The 14,223-nt window shown below is 36.7% G+C and overlaps 1 protein-coding gene across 1 annotated transcript; it reads left to right on the plus strand.

The window, feature by feature from the left end:
- The first annotated feature begins 10,209 nt into the window (after positions 1–10,209).
- On the plus strand, positions 10,210–13,829 carry LOC110105151 (probable pectate lyase 18). Its single transcript, XM_028695976.1, has 4 exons — positions 10,210–10,338; positions 10,402–11,189; positions 12,685–12,823; positions 13,526–13,829. Exons 1-4 carry the CDS (start codon positions 10,210–10,212, stop codon positions 13,745–13,747), a joined length of 1,278 nt encoding a protein of 425 aa, XP_028551809.1. The 3' UTR covers positions 13,748–13,829.
- The last annotated feature ends 394 nt before the right edge of the window (positions 13,830–14,223 follow it).

Here is a 14,223-nt window from a genome sequence, read left to right on the forward strand (position 1 = left end):
AACTAACTTAGGAGCTGATGAGTCTAATTTGAGTTAATTCAAATTTACTTGTCAGCTCATCGAACCTGAGCTATATTATATTTATCAAGTCAAATTCATCAATCCACCTAACTATCTTTTTTAACAACCAAGATGCATGTGAAAGAAATGGAAGGCTTCCATACTAAATAATAAAAGTTGCAGGGCCTTTATGTAAAATTCGGTTGCCATCAAGAAGCCAAATTCGCTCTCAAAAAATTATCTTGATCGGGCACAAATCTCGATGCTAAATCAAGTTGGAAACTTCAAAAATTAAAATTGGAACCATCCGAACTCCGATTTCAGTAAACTTAAAGTCGAACTGAATGTCTAGGAAATACGAATCTAACGACACCAAATTCGACTCAATTCGAGCCCAAATGAGTCCAAACCAAGGGTTTGAAGCATTGTTAGAGGGTTCGAACCACAATTTGGATTATCAAACGGTTTTCAAACACAACGTTCTTATAGTTGAATCAAGTGGCTCGACGAGACGAATCCAACGAGCCCAAGATCATCGAATTCCGACATCATTAAGGCCTTCAAATGTCTGACGAACGGTCCATGATCAAGGGATTCAATATCGGCCGTCCATCTAACCACTCCCCATTTACCTTTGATCTCTCACCTATTTATGGGTCATGCCACTTCATAAATCTATAAACATACCCCTCATTCCTCTTGAAAAGGAATAGCAAGAAGAGAAGAGGAGAATAGAAGGAAGAAGCTCCTCCTCGACCTCTGCCGGAGTTTCGCCAGACCACCGCTGGACCTTCGTCGGACCACCACTTGAGGCCCTCACCTCCGCCGGACCACCGCCTGACGTCGTTGCTCTGCCGAACCACCACTTGAGGCCTTGTGCTCCGCCAGACCATCACCTGTGGCTCGGATTTCTGCCGGACCACCACATGAGGCTCTCACCTCCGCCAGACCACCGCCTGGTGCCGTTGCTCCGCCATACCATCACTTGAGGCCTTGTACTCCAATAGGCCACCACCTTTGGCCTGGACTTCTGCCGGACCACCACATGAGGCTCGAACTTCTGCCTGAACACCTCTTGAGGCTCGGACTTCTGCCAGACCACCACCTGAGGCCTGGGCTTCCGCCAAACGACTGCTTGGGGCCCTTTGCTCCACCAGACCACCACCTGAGACACGGAATTCAACCTAACCACTATTTGAGGCCCTGAGCTCCACCAGGCCAACACCTGACGCCCAGACTTCTTCCGGGCCACCACTTGACGCCGAGAGTTCTCCCGAAGTATCGCCCTCCTACTACGATCTTTCAGACCCCGGTCTCCTGCTGACTACGGTCCTTTCGACCTCCGTCGTCTACTATGGTCGTTCCGACCTCCATCACCAGACAACGGTCTTTTTGACCTTGGTCTCCTGCCAACTACGGTTCTTCCGACCTCCGTCACCTACTATGGTCCTTCCGACCTCCATCAACAGACAACGGTCTTTCTTACCCCGGTCTCTTGCCAACTACGGTCTTTCGAACCCTTGTCTCCTGCCAACTACGGTCCTTCCGACCTCCATCACCTACTACGTTCCTTCCAACCTACATCGCCAGACAATGGTCTTTCTGACCTCTGTCTCCTACGGACTACGGTCCTTCTGACCACCATCACCTACAATGGCCCTTCCAACCAAACAAACACGTCTATGTTGATTATTATAACTCCCACAATGTAATGCGCTCTATATAACGTACATTTGTAACATCAAGCCAAGACCTTCTCCCAAAGAAGGGCCTCATTTGTAATCGACTGCAAATACTAGTGGATTCATTCAAACTAGGCCATGCCCCGTAGTTTTTCCCTTATTTTAGGGGTTTCCACGTAAAAACTTTGGTGTCTCTTATGAACGCTACACCCTCTCACTTATCTGCTTGTGTGCTGGATCTTCGTATAATGCTAAGACGTTAAACTATATATTTCTCTACCACCGCGAATACTCTAGGATGCAACAATTATATATATATATATATATAACTATTGGTACATTAATATATGATTTTTTTTTTATATTAGCAACCAACATTTTCATGTTAACACGTTCAGGAAAAAATATGTTAACGAAGATACTAATATGTTAGAAAAGCTATCAGAAGAATTAGATTTCGTTTGGGACAACTTTCTTACTACTTTCAAAAGCAATTTTTTTACTTTCTTACTACTTTCAAAAGCAATTTTTTAGTAAAAAAATTTTAGTTTAAAAAATTTTTAACTAAAAATTGCATTAAGAAATAGTAAGAAAGTCGTCCCAAACAAAACCTTAATTGTATTTTTATGTTGAATTTTAAGTTGAGTAGTGTACAAGTGATCAAAATTGAGAGATCCCAATAGTAGCTTATCATCATGTCTCTAAAATATTAAGTTGTATGGAAGTGCAACATCAAAATTAATGCCATACAGATGGATTGAATATCACACTCAGTAAGCTAATTTCAACTTAGGCTTCATTTGGGACGGTTTTCTTATTGCTTCTTAAAGCAACTTCCTAGTATAAAATTAAAATTTTTGTACTAGTAAAATGCTTTAAGAAGCAAAAATAAAATCATCCCAAACGAAACCTTAAATGTTCACTTTGCCTCAATTTAGTTGAAATGAATATCTTGTGCTTGTCTTCAATTGACCAAAGCTCCAAATAGCTTAGAGGAATACTCTTCATCTTCATTGTTATCATAAATTGATTAGTCTGAAGAAAAAAGTTAGCAAAGTACTATTAGATATCATCAAATCAATTGTGAGTCACATATATAGTTATTGCACATGCTTATGGGATTAACACCATCCAACCAACCTTAGTTTTGTTGCCTATGGCTCTATCCCTTTCAAGCCAATAAGATCATACAAGACCTCCCAATAAAAATTGCCCTAGCATTTATGTTTGAAATAATTCTTCTATTCTTATTGGGCCACTCTTCTCAGTTCTCAACAATAATAGATTCAATCTTTTGGCTTTATAACATGTCTATAAATTATCACCGCCCGATCTATCCACTTTAGTTATGCCATATAATGACTTTTGTTACTAAAAAATTGCTCCTCAAGAAATAATGTCCCTATATCATGTCTTCGTGTCACTCTCAACTCTCGAATATTTTCTCAACTCTCAAATAAAAATCCATTCTTCCCCACCTTGCATCCAATTCAAGTAGGTGATTTTAGGGCTGTTAAAATCGGATATCGGGTTGGTTCGGGTCCAACCTAGAACTGATCTGACCCATTTTTGCAAACGGGTTACTTTTTCGGACTTGAACCCGACCCGCTTCGGACCCAGGTCAACCCGACGACTCGCCAACCCGGGTCAGCGACGACAACAGCTATAGCTAGCTAGCGATGTCAACCTCTGATTAACGGAGTTAGATTTTGAACTACGTCAACCTCCGGCTACAACAGTGTCAACCTACAACGACGGTGCTATCGATCTTCCGGCTGCCGTCAACCTTCGTCGTCGGGGTCAAATTTTCAACCATATTTGTTTGATTTTGGTGGGGGTGGCGGTAAAGGCTGCGGTGTTTGCTCACAAGGGTGGTGACAGAGGCTGCTGTGTTGATGTCATCAGCAGTAGCAGGGGCGGCAATGACTTTTGATCCCAAGGGTAATGACGTTCGGACAGAGGCTGCCAGTTTTGGTCTCGAGTGCGGCGACAAGGGTTGCCGCATTGGTCCTGAGCATTGTTGCCTGCTGCATTTCAGCGTTTGGTCCCGATAACTCTTTAAAAAAAAATTGTAAATGAATTAGTACATGTATATTTTGTGTTTGCATGTTGACATGCACTCGACCCATTTTTTCAAACGGGTTGATTTTTGGAACCCGAACCCGACTCGTTTGCAAAACTGATTGACCCTAACTCAAAATTTTCGGTTCGAATTCGTGACTTTTTTTTGGGCCGTGTCAAATAATGACACCCTAGGTTCTTCAAATGGCAACTTATTTTCTGTTTCTCTATCAATATAATTCTCTTTACATCCCATTAGATATTTGATAATCTTTATCTGATTATTAGCTAGTTAGATTTTGGACATAGTATTGCTGACAAAAATTGACTTCTCGAATGAAGAAAGATTTTTTTGGGGAATAAAGATTTTTTTTGGGGGTGGGGGAAGAGAGAGAGAGAGAGAGAGAAACATCGGTTTGTTCTCCTTATATTTTACTTCGTCCAATAGTTCACAGTAGGAGCGCATTGCTTTGGATATTTAGGTTTTGTTTGGGACAGTTTTTTTTGTGCTTCTTAAAGCAGCTTTTTAGTTCAATAATTAAAATTTTTGTACTAAAAATCTGCTTTAAGAAGCAACAAAAAAACCGTCCCAAACGAAGCCTTAATTTCATCTCTTCAACTTCGCTTGCAGATGATAAAGGTTCACGCCCAATAGAAAAAAAAGTCCGTATCAGAACACTATGTGGCTGTATTTGTAAGGTTTAATGGGATTCACAATAATTAGAAGCCTTTAAATATTAGTTCTTCAGACGCTTTACCCCATAATCACTTCAACTGCTCCATTTCCCTGTTAGCAGTAAATTTCCAAAAGATTTGAAGGAATACTTATTGGTTGCTACTACAAAAGTGCCAAACAAAGGTGATCTTCCAGTGCTAGATAATAATCTGTTTGAATTAATGCAAAATTAGTTTATTATATGTTTTTATTAAACCAAAAGGTGTTAGTGAAACGTTGCTTGCTTATGTCGGTTGTTTTATTTTTATTTTTGTTTAAAAACTGCTGTGGCAGACAGTGATATAGGTGTGAAGAAAAAAAAAACTGTGGTATTTTTTCTGCTTTTTCTCTATTACGCGAAACTTTTCCTTGTCTTTGCTTTTCTCCAATTTCTCCAATTTTCTCCAACATAATCTGCACTCCAACTGCCACAATAGATCAATGGGATGAATAAATGAAAAATAGCCAAGCAAAACATCATTAATGGCCATCAATGGCCACCAATGCATCAAAGAATATGACAAAATCTAAGAAGAAAACAGGCAGCTTTCTTCCCAACAGTATACAATTATCATGTTGAGGACTTCCAAGTAGCAGCAGATCTGACCCCATGCAGGCGCCCATCAATCAACACACCAAAGCCTCTTTAGGCCGCACTGGTTGATCATTGATTGCACACTGGCACGCTGCCATTGTTGGTTTTTTCTACTCCATATCTGACTGCAGACATGTGAGCCATATTCAAGTACTGAATGCCCCTTTATGTTGCACCGAAACGGATATGACGATATAGATACGACACAATACGGAAATGGGACACGTTAATTCTTAAAAAATATAGGATACGGGTACGATATGAACACGACATTATAATTTGTAAATCATACATATGAATTAAGAAAACAATCAAAGCATGATATTTGAAATTACAAAAAAAAAATGAAAATATCATCATTTGTAGCATTGTAGCTTATAATATCAAAATAAAAGTAAACATTAAATGTCTAGTACAACAACAAAAGCATAAATATAAATTATCTAGCACATGAAGTTTCAACTATTCAATAAAAGGAATGATATGATTAGCTTCTTCAGTTGTTTGTCTTCGAACTTCTATATCATCTTCAACAAATATCATAACTTTTAATGCAAACTCATCAAGTGAAAGATTAGCAATTTATAATATTCTCATATCATCAAGACACTCAAATCCATCTAAAAAAATAAGAGAACCTCGCTTGCAGCCGTTGAAGTCAATATGACGCGTCTTTTTTTTTTTAGCTTTTCAACTGACACGGTATGGGATACGCGTGTCCTTTTGAAATTAAATAGTATTTTAATTGGATACGTCTTTGCCGCATCCGATACGTATCGGTGCCGTATCGGAGGCACGTCGGTGTATCGAATACAACACGTCTTCATAAATAGGAGTATCGGTGCAACATAGATGCCTCTCCAATCCTCCTACTTCTATAACAAAGATCATTGCATGCATAAGTTCCATGCCTTGTAAGTTTCCTCACTAATTTGCTAGTCTTATAAGGTGAAAAAAGTCACTTTGAGTAACTCTGTTAAGTTCAACTGAATCATGATTGTTTAATAAAGTATTAAAATGCTTTGCAGAACAACTTTCCCTTGCTCTGTTTTCTTTTCCGAACCGAACAACAGCAATAATTTGATAATGCCGGAAGATGGATAATAAAAGATATGAGACAAATCTTCTTTTCCTATTCGATCTCCGGGCCAGGGGTTTTTAGGTAAGGAGCCCTATCAACACTTTAAATTTGGCAATAGGGGACTTTTAACTCTTTCATTCCCTGAATTAACGGCCTCAGCCACCTCATGTGATCTTGCCGAAGTTTTCAATTCACGCCACTACACGGGATGACCATCTTGCGGAGAAGATTATTAGGGAGAAAATATTGTATTAAGATGTCTTAAGATAAAATTTTCATTTTACAATATGAATGTTTTTTCTGCAAAATTCTTTGATAGGGCAATAAGAAGCTAATTTTTTTTGCGAGTCAACAATCAAAGCAATTGTAAATAATTATATTTTTAGGATAAAAATGAGTGTTTGGTAATAAAAGAGAATTCTCTTACGGTTAAAACAGATGTTGTATATTTTGAGCAAAACCTAGCTTGATGTATCTTGAATTATCTTTTTCGGGAACTGCGGGTTAACATGGCGACCCTACGGCCTTTTGAACAGTTTCTTTTTGTTTTCTCTTTTTTTTTTTGGGAAAAATTTGGGCTTAGCCCGTATATTTAATGGTAAAGAGGAGGAAATTACAAGTAAGTAAAAGCACAAAATTCAGCTCCAGATAAAAAGGAGCTAGCTCATCATGGAGCCAAAAGCAAAAATAAACCTGCAAGAAAATAAAAGCAAAGCAGGGCAGGAAAACAGACAAAAATACAAACTGGGCTCCCACAGCTAGATAAGCCTGGACTCAGGATATACAATAGTTGCAATCATAGAAATGATCAAACCCCTAGTTGCCCGTAGACCATCCTAGGAGTGCCTGCACTTGGAGCATCATCATTGTCCAAGGCTTTGTTGAAGAAACCAGCAGGCAATTCCCAAAAGCATCGCAACCAGAAATGAGAAGCACCCAGGGACAAAACCATGAATACCCAGAAATAAGAAAATCTCCTCAGTGAACAACCAGCAACCACAAAGAGAGAATCATATCCCATTAAAGCAGGCCCAGGATATGAGTGGAGGAATTCCACTTTATAACTTTCTCAAAAACAGCTTTCTTGATATTTAAAGAAATAGTACTGATACCACTAATTGAATTGCCAAATCTTTTACTATTTCTTTCTTTCCAAATGTAGTAAATAGAGCAGCAAGACAGAAGAAAATAGAGACTTTTAACCTTCTGCTGCACATTCAATTCACCTTTTATCCATTCAACAAGTTGCAAAAAAGTGAGTCTTAGGAGAAGGCATTTGGAAGGAGGAATAATTTAAGTGATGACAGCATAAGAGAATGAGCATTCAAAAAATAGATGCGAAACGCTTTCAGGGTAGTCATGACATAGACTGCAAGTTAGAGGAATCGAAATATTTCTAAGGTGTAAAGAATCAGCAGTTTTCAAGCCTACCACAACTGCTAGCCACGTATATTTAATTGTTTTATCGTTGAGTTTTAATTGAATGATGATTATGCTTTGATGTATGAAAGAGTTTCAAGATTGTGAAAGAGTATATAAAGAGAGAAAGATATGTAAAATTTCTCTGATTCATAGTGAATTTCTTGGTGTGTTGTGGCTCTGTGATTTTCATGTTTTCAGATTTTCCACGTAAACTCCAGTGTTCTTGCTTCGCTATTTTTTTTTCTTGTTTGTTTCGTTTTGTTTACTCCAATCAAGTAGTAGATGCCAATCTGTGTGGAATATGATCATGAAAATCAATCAAGTTGTACTGTGTATTGATACCTTTTATCTCAAGTTAATTTCTCATGCTCGGGTTGGGGGTCTTCTCCTTGCCTGGGTTCGGGTTCTTTGTACACGATTTTTTTTCTGCACAACGCCCCAGTGCTATGTACCCGAGTAATCCAATGTTGTGTACCTAAGCGCCCTGTCATTGTAGAGTTTACTGGGAGGAAATATAGATAACAGAGATCCATAGTGCTCTAGATTTTCGGGGCCGTAATACTGTGCAATGCCGCAGCGCTGCGAGTTTGAACACCGCAACACTGTCAGATGAATTTGGATCAGAGATTTGAGCACCACAACCCTCCAAACTAGGACCACAACGCCTCGAGACGGACTAAATATTTTTTTTTTTATCATTTTTCTCATGGGTGGCATCCCTTGGTGTGTTATTTACTTAACTTTCTTTTGTCAAAACCCTACCCAATCATGATAGGACTTATCATGTTGAGCTGTGACAAGCAATCCCCATATCTAGTTTTGGAATGTTTTAGATTCTCTTCCAATATCATTTAAAATAAAATTATCGACTACATAGCTATTAAAATATTTAAATACTGAAAATAAACTCATCCACAAAGTTTCTTTCATTTCATTAAAATAAATATCTATACTACAGTGCATGACTACATGTAAGAGCAACATAACAAAAAAATTAACTAGTTATGATTATACAAAAATTAAAATAGTAAAATACCTATTAACAAAAATTTGATCATGAATTGCTAATCAACAATTTCATTCCTTTTCTAAGATCTTGAAAATCACAAGCAAATCACAGTGAGCTATCATAGCTCAGCAACTCATATAAACCAACTTAAATTTAAAATTCTTTTCTTTAATTAAATATTTTACTAAACATTTAAATGCAGTTAAATACAATGAAATTAATCATTGTTTGTACTTAGAAAGGTAATAAAAGCATAATAATTATCAAATTTATTGAAATGACAATATTGAACAGATAAATTACAAAACAGTTTATACCATATTTTTTAAATCAGACAGAATCTCAAAAGATTCTGACATCTTATGACTCATTTTTATGCTTATAGCACCAGAACATACCCGTAGGCACTAAAATATAACTTATATCCCTCATAACGTTCATTATAGGTATCCAAATATTCTTTGACATAGACTTAATCTTAAATAATTATGACCCCTTATGGCTCCTAACTGATATAATTTATCACATATACACATATATAATTAAATTATAGCAATTGAGCATGTGTCAAAATTGTACAGCTTTTTATAATAGTAGGTAACATAAATTCTTATTAGGCAAAAATGAACATAAGATGTAAAGTAAATAAAGTAAATAAATTATCATGGATTGTCTAAAAAATATTTTAAGATTTTTATTGTACTATAGCACTATTTTTCAATACATATAATTTTTTATTCAATAAAAATCTTATAAATTTCAAAACCCCATTATAAAATTTTCAGAAAATATTCAAAATCTGCATAATCGTAATTTTTATATTATATAAAAAGTTACGCAGTGAATGCTTTACCAGTGCAAAGTTATCCTCATTTTTTCTTACGGAAACAAAAATTTAATTGAAAAAATTAGATAAAAACTTTGTACTTTTAAAAATTGAGATTGGTGTAATGTGTTCTACTTAGATTCGGACAACATTCTGAACCATGCTACGAGTGAAAACGACTCGAACCAGCTAAAAATTTCTCCTTTTCTTTCTCAAATCCTCTTCGTGCGGCTTTTTTCAATCGGATCATAATTTGTCAATCAATATGCTAAACCTGTAGGTGTCACATCTTTTTTGTTTTGCATGTGAGAATGATATAAAAGAGAATAGAAGCAAGAAGAGAGCAAGAGAGAAAAGAGACCGGTATTTATTTCTCTCAATTTTCATTAAATCCTGGTGTCCTTTACTTTACCGTGTTTTTAATTTCTTATTTATTTGGTAGCATGTTTTACTTCTTCATCCCCAACAAGACATATTCTATATCTTTAATTCATGAACCAGTGATATTATGGATCAGTTTTCGATATTCATTTTGCATTAATATTACAAAAAACACAAAGAATAAATAAGAAGAAGGCTGGATCAATTTCCTGTATTGTTGTAGATACACTCGTTAATTTAAGAAACAATGCATTAAAAAAAAATGCAGAATAAAATTCAATTTTTTTTAAAAAAATCATCGAAAAAATTCGCCCATCTCCCTCCCTCCTCCCACCTATTTAAACCCAAACTCCCTCCCTCCCTTACCCAACCTCTCTCTTCTTCTCTCCACTTTAAACATATACACAGAGAGGGAGAAAGATACAGAGATTCAATAAATGGCAGCCAAAATAATATTCTTCCTCCTCCCGCCCACCTTCTTCCTCATTTCTGCCATTGCAACCTCTAGCACTCCTCCATTGTCTTCTACAGCGGCAGTCCCAAACCCCGAGCTGATCGTTGAGGAAGTTCACCGGTAAACTCAAAGAATTATCTTCAATACAAACCATTTCACTACTTTTAATTTTCAGCACCGTAAATTTCATTACAATGGTAATTCCCTTATCGACTCTAACAGGAGCATCAACGCCTCTCGTCGACAGCTAGGCTATCTCTCCTGCAGCACCGGCAACCCAATTGATGATTGTTGGCGCTGTGACCCCAACTGGGAAACCAACCGCCAAGGGCTTGCCGACTGCGCAATAGGCTTCGGTCGCAATGCCCTCGGTGGCAAAGGCGGCGCCACCTATGTCGTAACTGATAGCGGCGATGACGATCCCGTGACCCCCAAACCCGGAACCCCCCGCTACGGCGTCATCCAAGACAAGCCCCTCTGGATCGTGTTTGAACGGGACATGGTTATCCAGCTCAAGGAAGAACTCATGATGAACTCCTACAAAACCCTCGACGGCCGCGGCGTCAGCGTCCACATTGCCGGCGGTCCCTGCATCACCGTCCAATATGTAAGCCATATTATCATTCATGGCCTAAACATACACGATTGTAAGCAGGGGGGGAATGCTTATGTGCGAGACTCCCCTGGACATTATGGATGGCGAACACTGTCGGATGGCGACGGCGTCTCCATATTTGGCGGAAGCCATGTTTGGGTTGATCATTGTTCGCTGTCAAATTGCCGAGATGGGCTTGTCGACGCCATTCGTGGGTCGACGGCAATCACCATTTCGAACAATTATATGACTCATCATGATAAGGTGATGCTGCTCGGACATAGCGATGAGATGGTGGAGGATAAGAACATGCAGGTTACTATTGGATTTAACCATTTTGGTGAAGGATTGGTTCAGAGGATGCCAAGGTCTGTATCTCTCCTGATTAATTAGCCATTCGTATTTCTGCTTTCTAACTTCAATTTTTTTTTTTAATACTAAAAATGCCTCACACGTGTCTATCAAAAAAAATTTATTTTTAACAAGTTTATTAATCGTATGTAAAAAAAAAAAAAAAATAATTTATATGAACATATGTTATAATATTTTATTACTTTAAAATTTATTAATAAAAAATAATTATATTATATTATGGTATAATTAAAGTTTTTATATTTAATCGAACTCGAATCGAGCTTTTTATCGAGCTTGTTCATGAACATCAACTGATGTTGTTCGCGAACATAAACGAGCTGAACGCATTAGTGTTCAAGCTTGTTTATTTAAGAATCGAGTATTTAAAATATTGTTCAAGTGTGTTTGTTAGTTAATTAAACGATCACGAACGAGCTTTAATTGAACCGAACAACGAGTAGTTCGTTGAACGTTTGGTTCGCTTGCAGCCCTAATTACAAGCCTGTTGTAATATCAAATAAATATGGACGTGAATGCAATTTATTGTGCGGAAATCAATCAGAATCGTCACGTCAATAGTACCGAGCCCGGTACTGAGCGATATCGAGCAGCACCGAGTAGTATCGAGCAGGACGTGACGTGGTGCATTCTGGTTGGTCTCTAGATGATATTCAGAGTTCGCACAAATAATTTCTTCCGATTTAGAAAATGCATGTAATATTAAGAGTTTTCAAATTTCTTACAAGAAATTAATCATATAAGATTAAAGAAATCACTTTCGTATAAGAACTTAATCACATGTAAAATTGAAGTTCTCAAATTCATAAAAGAACTTTTTTTTTAGATTAAATTCTTTTTCTTTTATAATAACTCACAACATTTATTATGAGTTCTCTAATTTTTATAAGAGAGTTCGCATCATAAATTATGTAAAAGAAATTGAAACGAAAAATATGAATTTACATAAGTTTTAAATCCACAAGATCTTAAACAAGATGATTTTCACAATTTTTTAATCGGAAAAAAACATACATTGATTCAGGTTGAATTCGTTGAATTCTGAATTATAGGTTTTCTTCCTTTTCTCTTTCACTTTCTTTCTTTCTTTCATGAGTTACTCATTTATGGAACAAACTAACTCTTCATGATGAGAGAGAGAGAGAGTGTGTGTACCGATAGTTATTTCTTACGGATTAGTTATAATAAACACTCATAAGAGTTATTTGATAAAACGACCCATAAACAATTGATCAAATTATCTATTCTTGACCAATAGGATTTCACATAAATAATTAAATTTCAATAATTCAAATATATGAATCACTTAATAGTTTATACAATTAAATATACATACTTAAATAATTATTGTAACATATCATTTAATTATTATATTTAATTATTCTAACATTACAGCCATGCAATCGACTTTGTGATATTCGCTTAAGCTAATTTTGGTTGGAGGATTGTGACTGTTAGTTATAATTGGAAAGAGTTGACGCAACTGAGCAGGTGCAGGCTTGGATATTTTCATGTGGTGAACAATGACTATACGCACTGGGAAATGTACGCGATCGGAGGAAGCGCGGCGCCGACGATTAACAGCCAGGGAAATAGGTTCCTCGCCCCTGACAACCGTTTCAGCAAGGAGGTCAGCGTCTTTTTGCATTTTAGTGCCTGCATTCTATGTATTTGTACGAAGAAAAGAATGCGATGTTTGCTATTGCTGGTTGAAACGTAGCTTTCGTTTCGTAATTTTAGTTAAAAGATTGAACAAGTGGGTTGCTTTTCATAAATAATAATAATAATATACAATAGTATTCATTACACAATTTCCAATTAACAAAAAACAAAAAAGAAAGTCATAATATTTTAATTATTATAAAAAAAATGGACTGGAGCTATAGATGAACGCATGTGCTATGTGGGGCTTCCAAAAAATTGGTACCGTTGTGCTACGATTCGAATCTCCTTTTGTCTTTTTATTTTGATTTTGTTTTTCAAGTTTTTTTTATTTTCTTTTTTCTGTAGCACCCTCATTTTTTTCCCTTTTGCAAATATAAATAGAAATGGGGCTATATGTAAAAAAATTTGAGGACCTCTAGTGGCAAAAATAAGATTATAGAGAGTCGGCTTAGATGATTGGGTCACATAAAATATCAGATAACTCAATAGAAAAGATTATAGAGTAGTTGTATTAGATCCGAATTTATTGAGAAAGATAAAGACAGACCTAAACAAATTTTGTTAGAAAGCATTAGAAATGAACTTTGTTTATTACATTTGAATGAGAATTTAATTCTTAGTAGGACTCAATGGAAAATAGATTAGAGTGAGTTGTTGTGTGATACAGGTGACGAAGCGAGAGGACGCACCAACAAGCCAGTGGAAGAACTGGAACTGGAGGTCAGAAGGTGATTTAATGTTGAATGGCGCCTTCTTCACCACGTCGGGCGCGGGAGCCTCGTCGAGCTATGCCAAGGCGTCGAGTTTGGGAGCTAGATCTTCCTCTCTTGTTGGGGTCATAACCAGTTCGGCCGGTGCTCTGATCTGCAAGAAGGGCCGGAGCTGCTAATCATTACCTGAATTTCTACATGTTTATGTAAATTTAAAGGTCTCAGCTAATCGCTAGAGATATAAATATATGCGTCAATGAAATCGCCTTTTATGTGCTATATAATTACTAGTTAGAAATTAGAATAAAAAATCCCATCTTATTTTCCTTTTTTTTTTTTACATTTTTCTATGATTCATTGCCTCTTGTTGTACCAATCGCAAGCTACGTACTGTCATCTTGAGAAATTAATCATAGGGGTAAGTAGTAAAAAATCTTACTTCTTAGGTCTAAATCAAAATAAAAGAGTTTGAGTTCAAATCAATTTACTCCTACTCAATTATACATATCATCCTTACATCTTGGATTGTCTTTGGCTTCGTTCGGAAAAGCATTTTTGTTGCTTTCTAAAGCAGTATTTTAGTATAAAAATTATTTGAATTTAATTTTTGTGTACAAAAAAATCATTTTAGAAAGTAGTAAGAAAGCTGCCCCAA

Source organism: Dendrobium catenatum, unplaced genomic scaffold, assembly GCF_001605985.2.
Source record: "Dendrobium catenatum unplaced genomic scaffold, ASM160598v2 fragScaff_scaffold_716, whole genome shotgun sequence".
In the NCBI taxonomy this organism is placed as follows: domain Eukaryota; kingdom Viridiplantae; phylum Streptophyta; class Magnoliopsida; order Asparagales; family Orchidaceae; genus Dendrobium; species Dendrobium catenatum.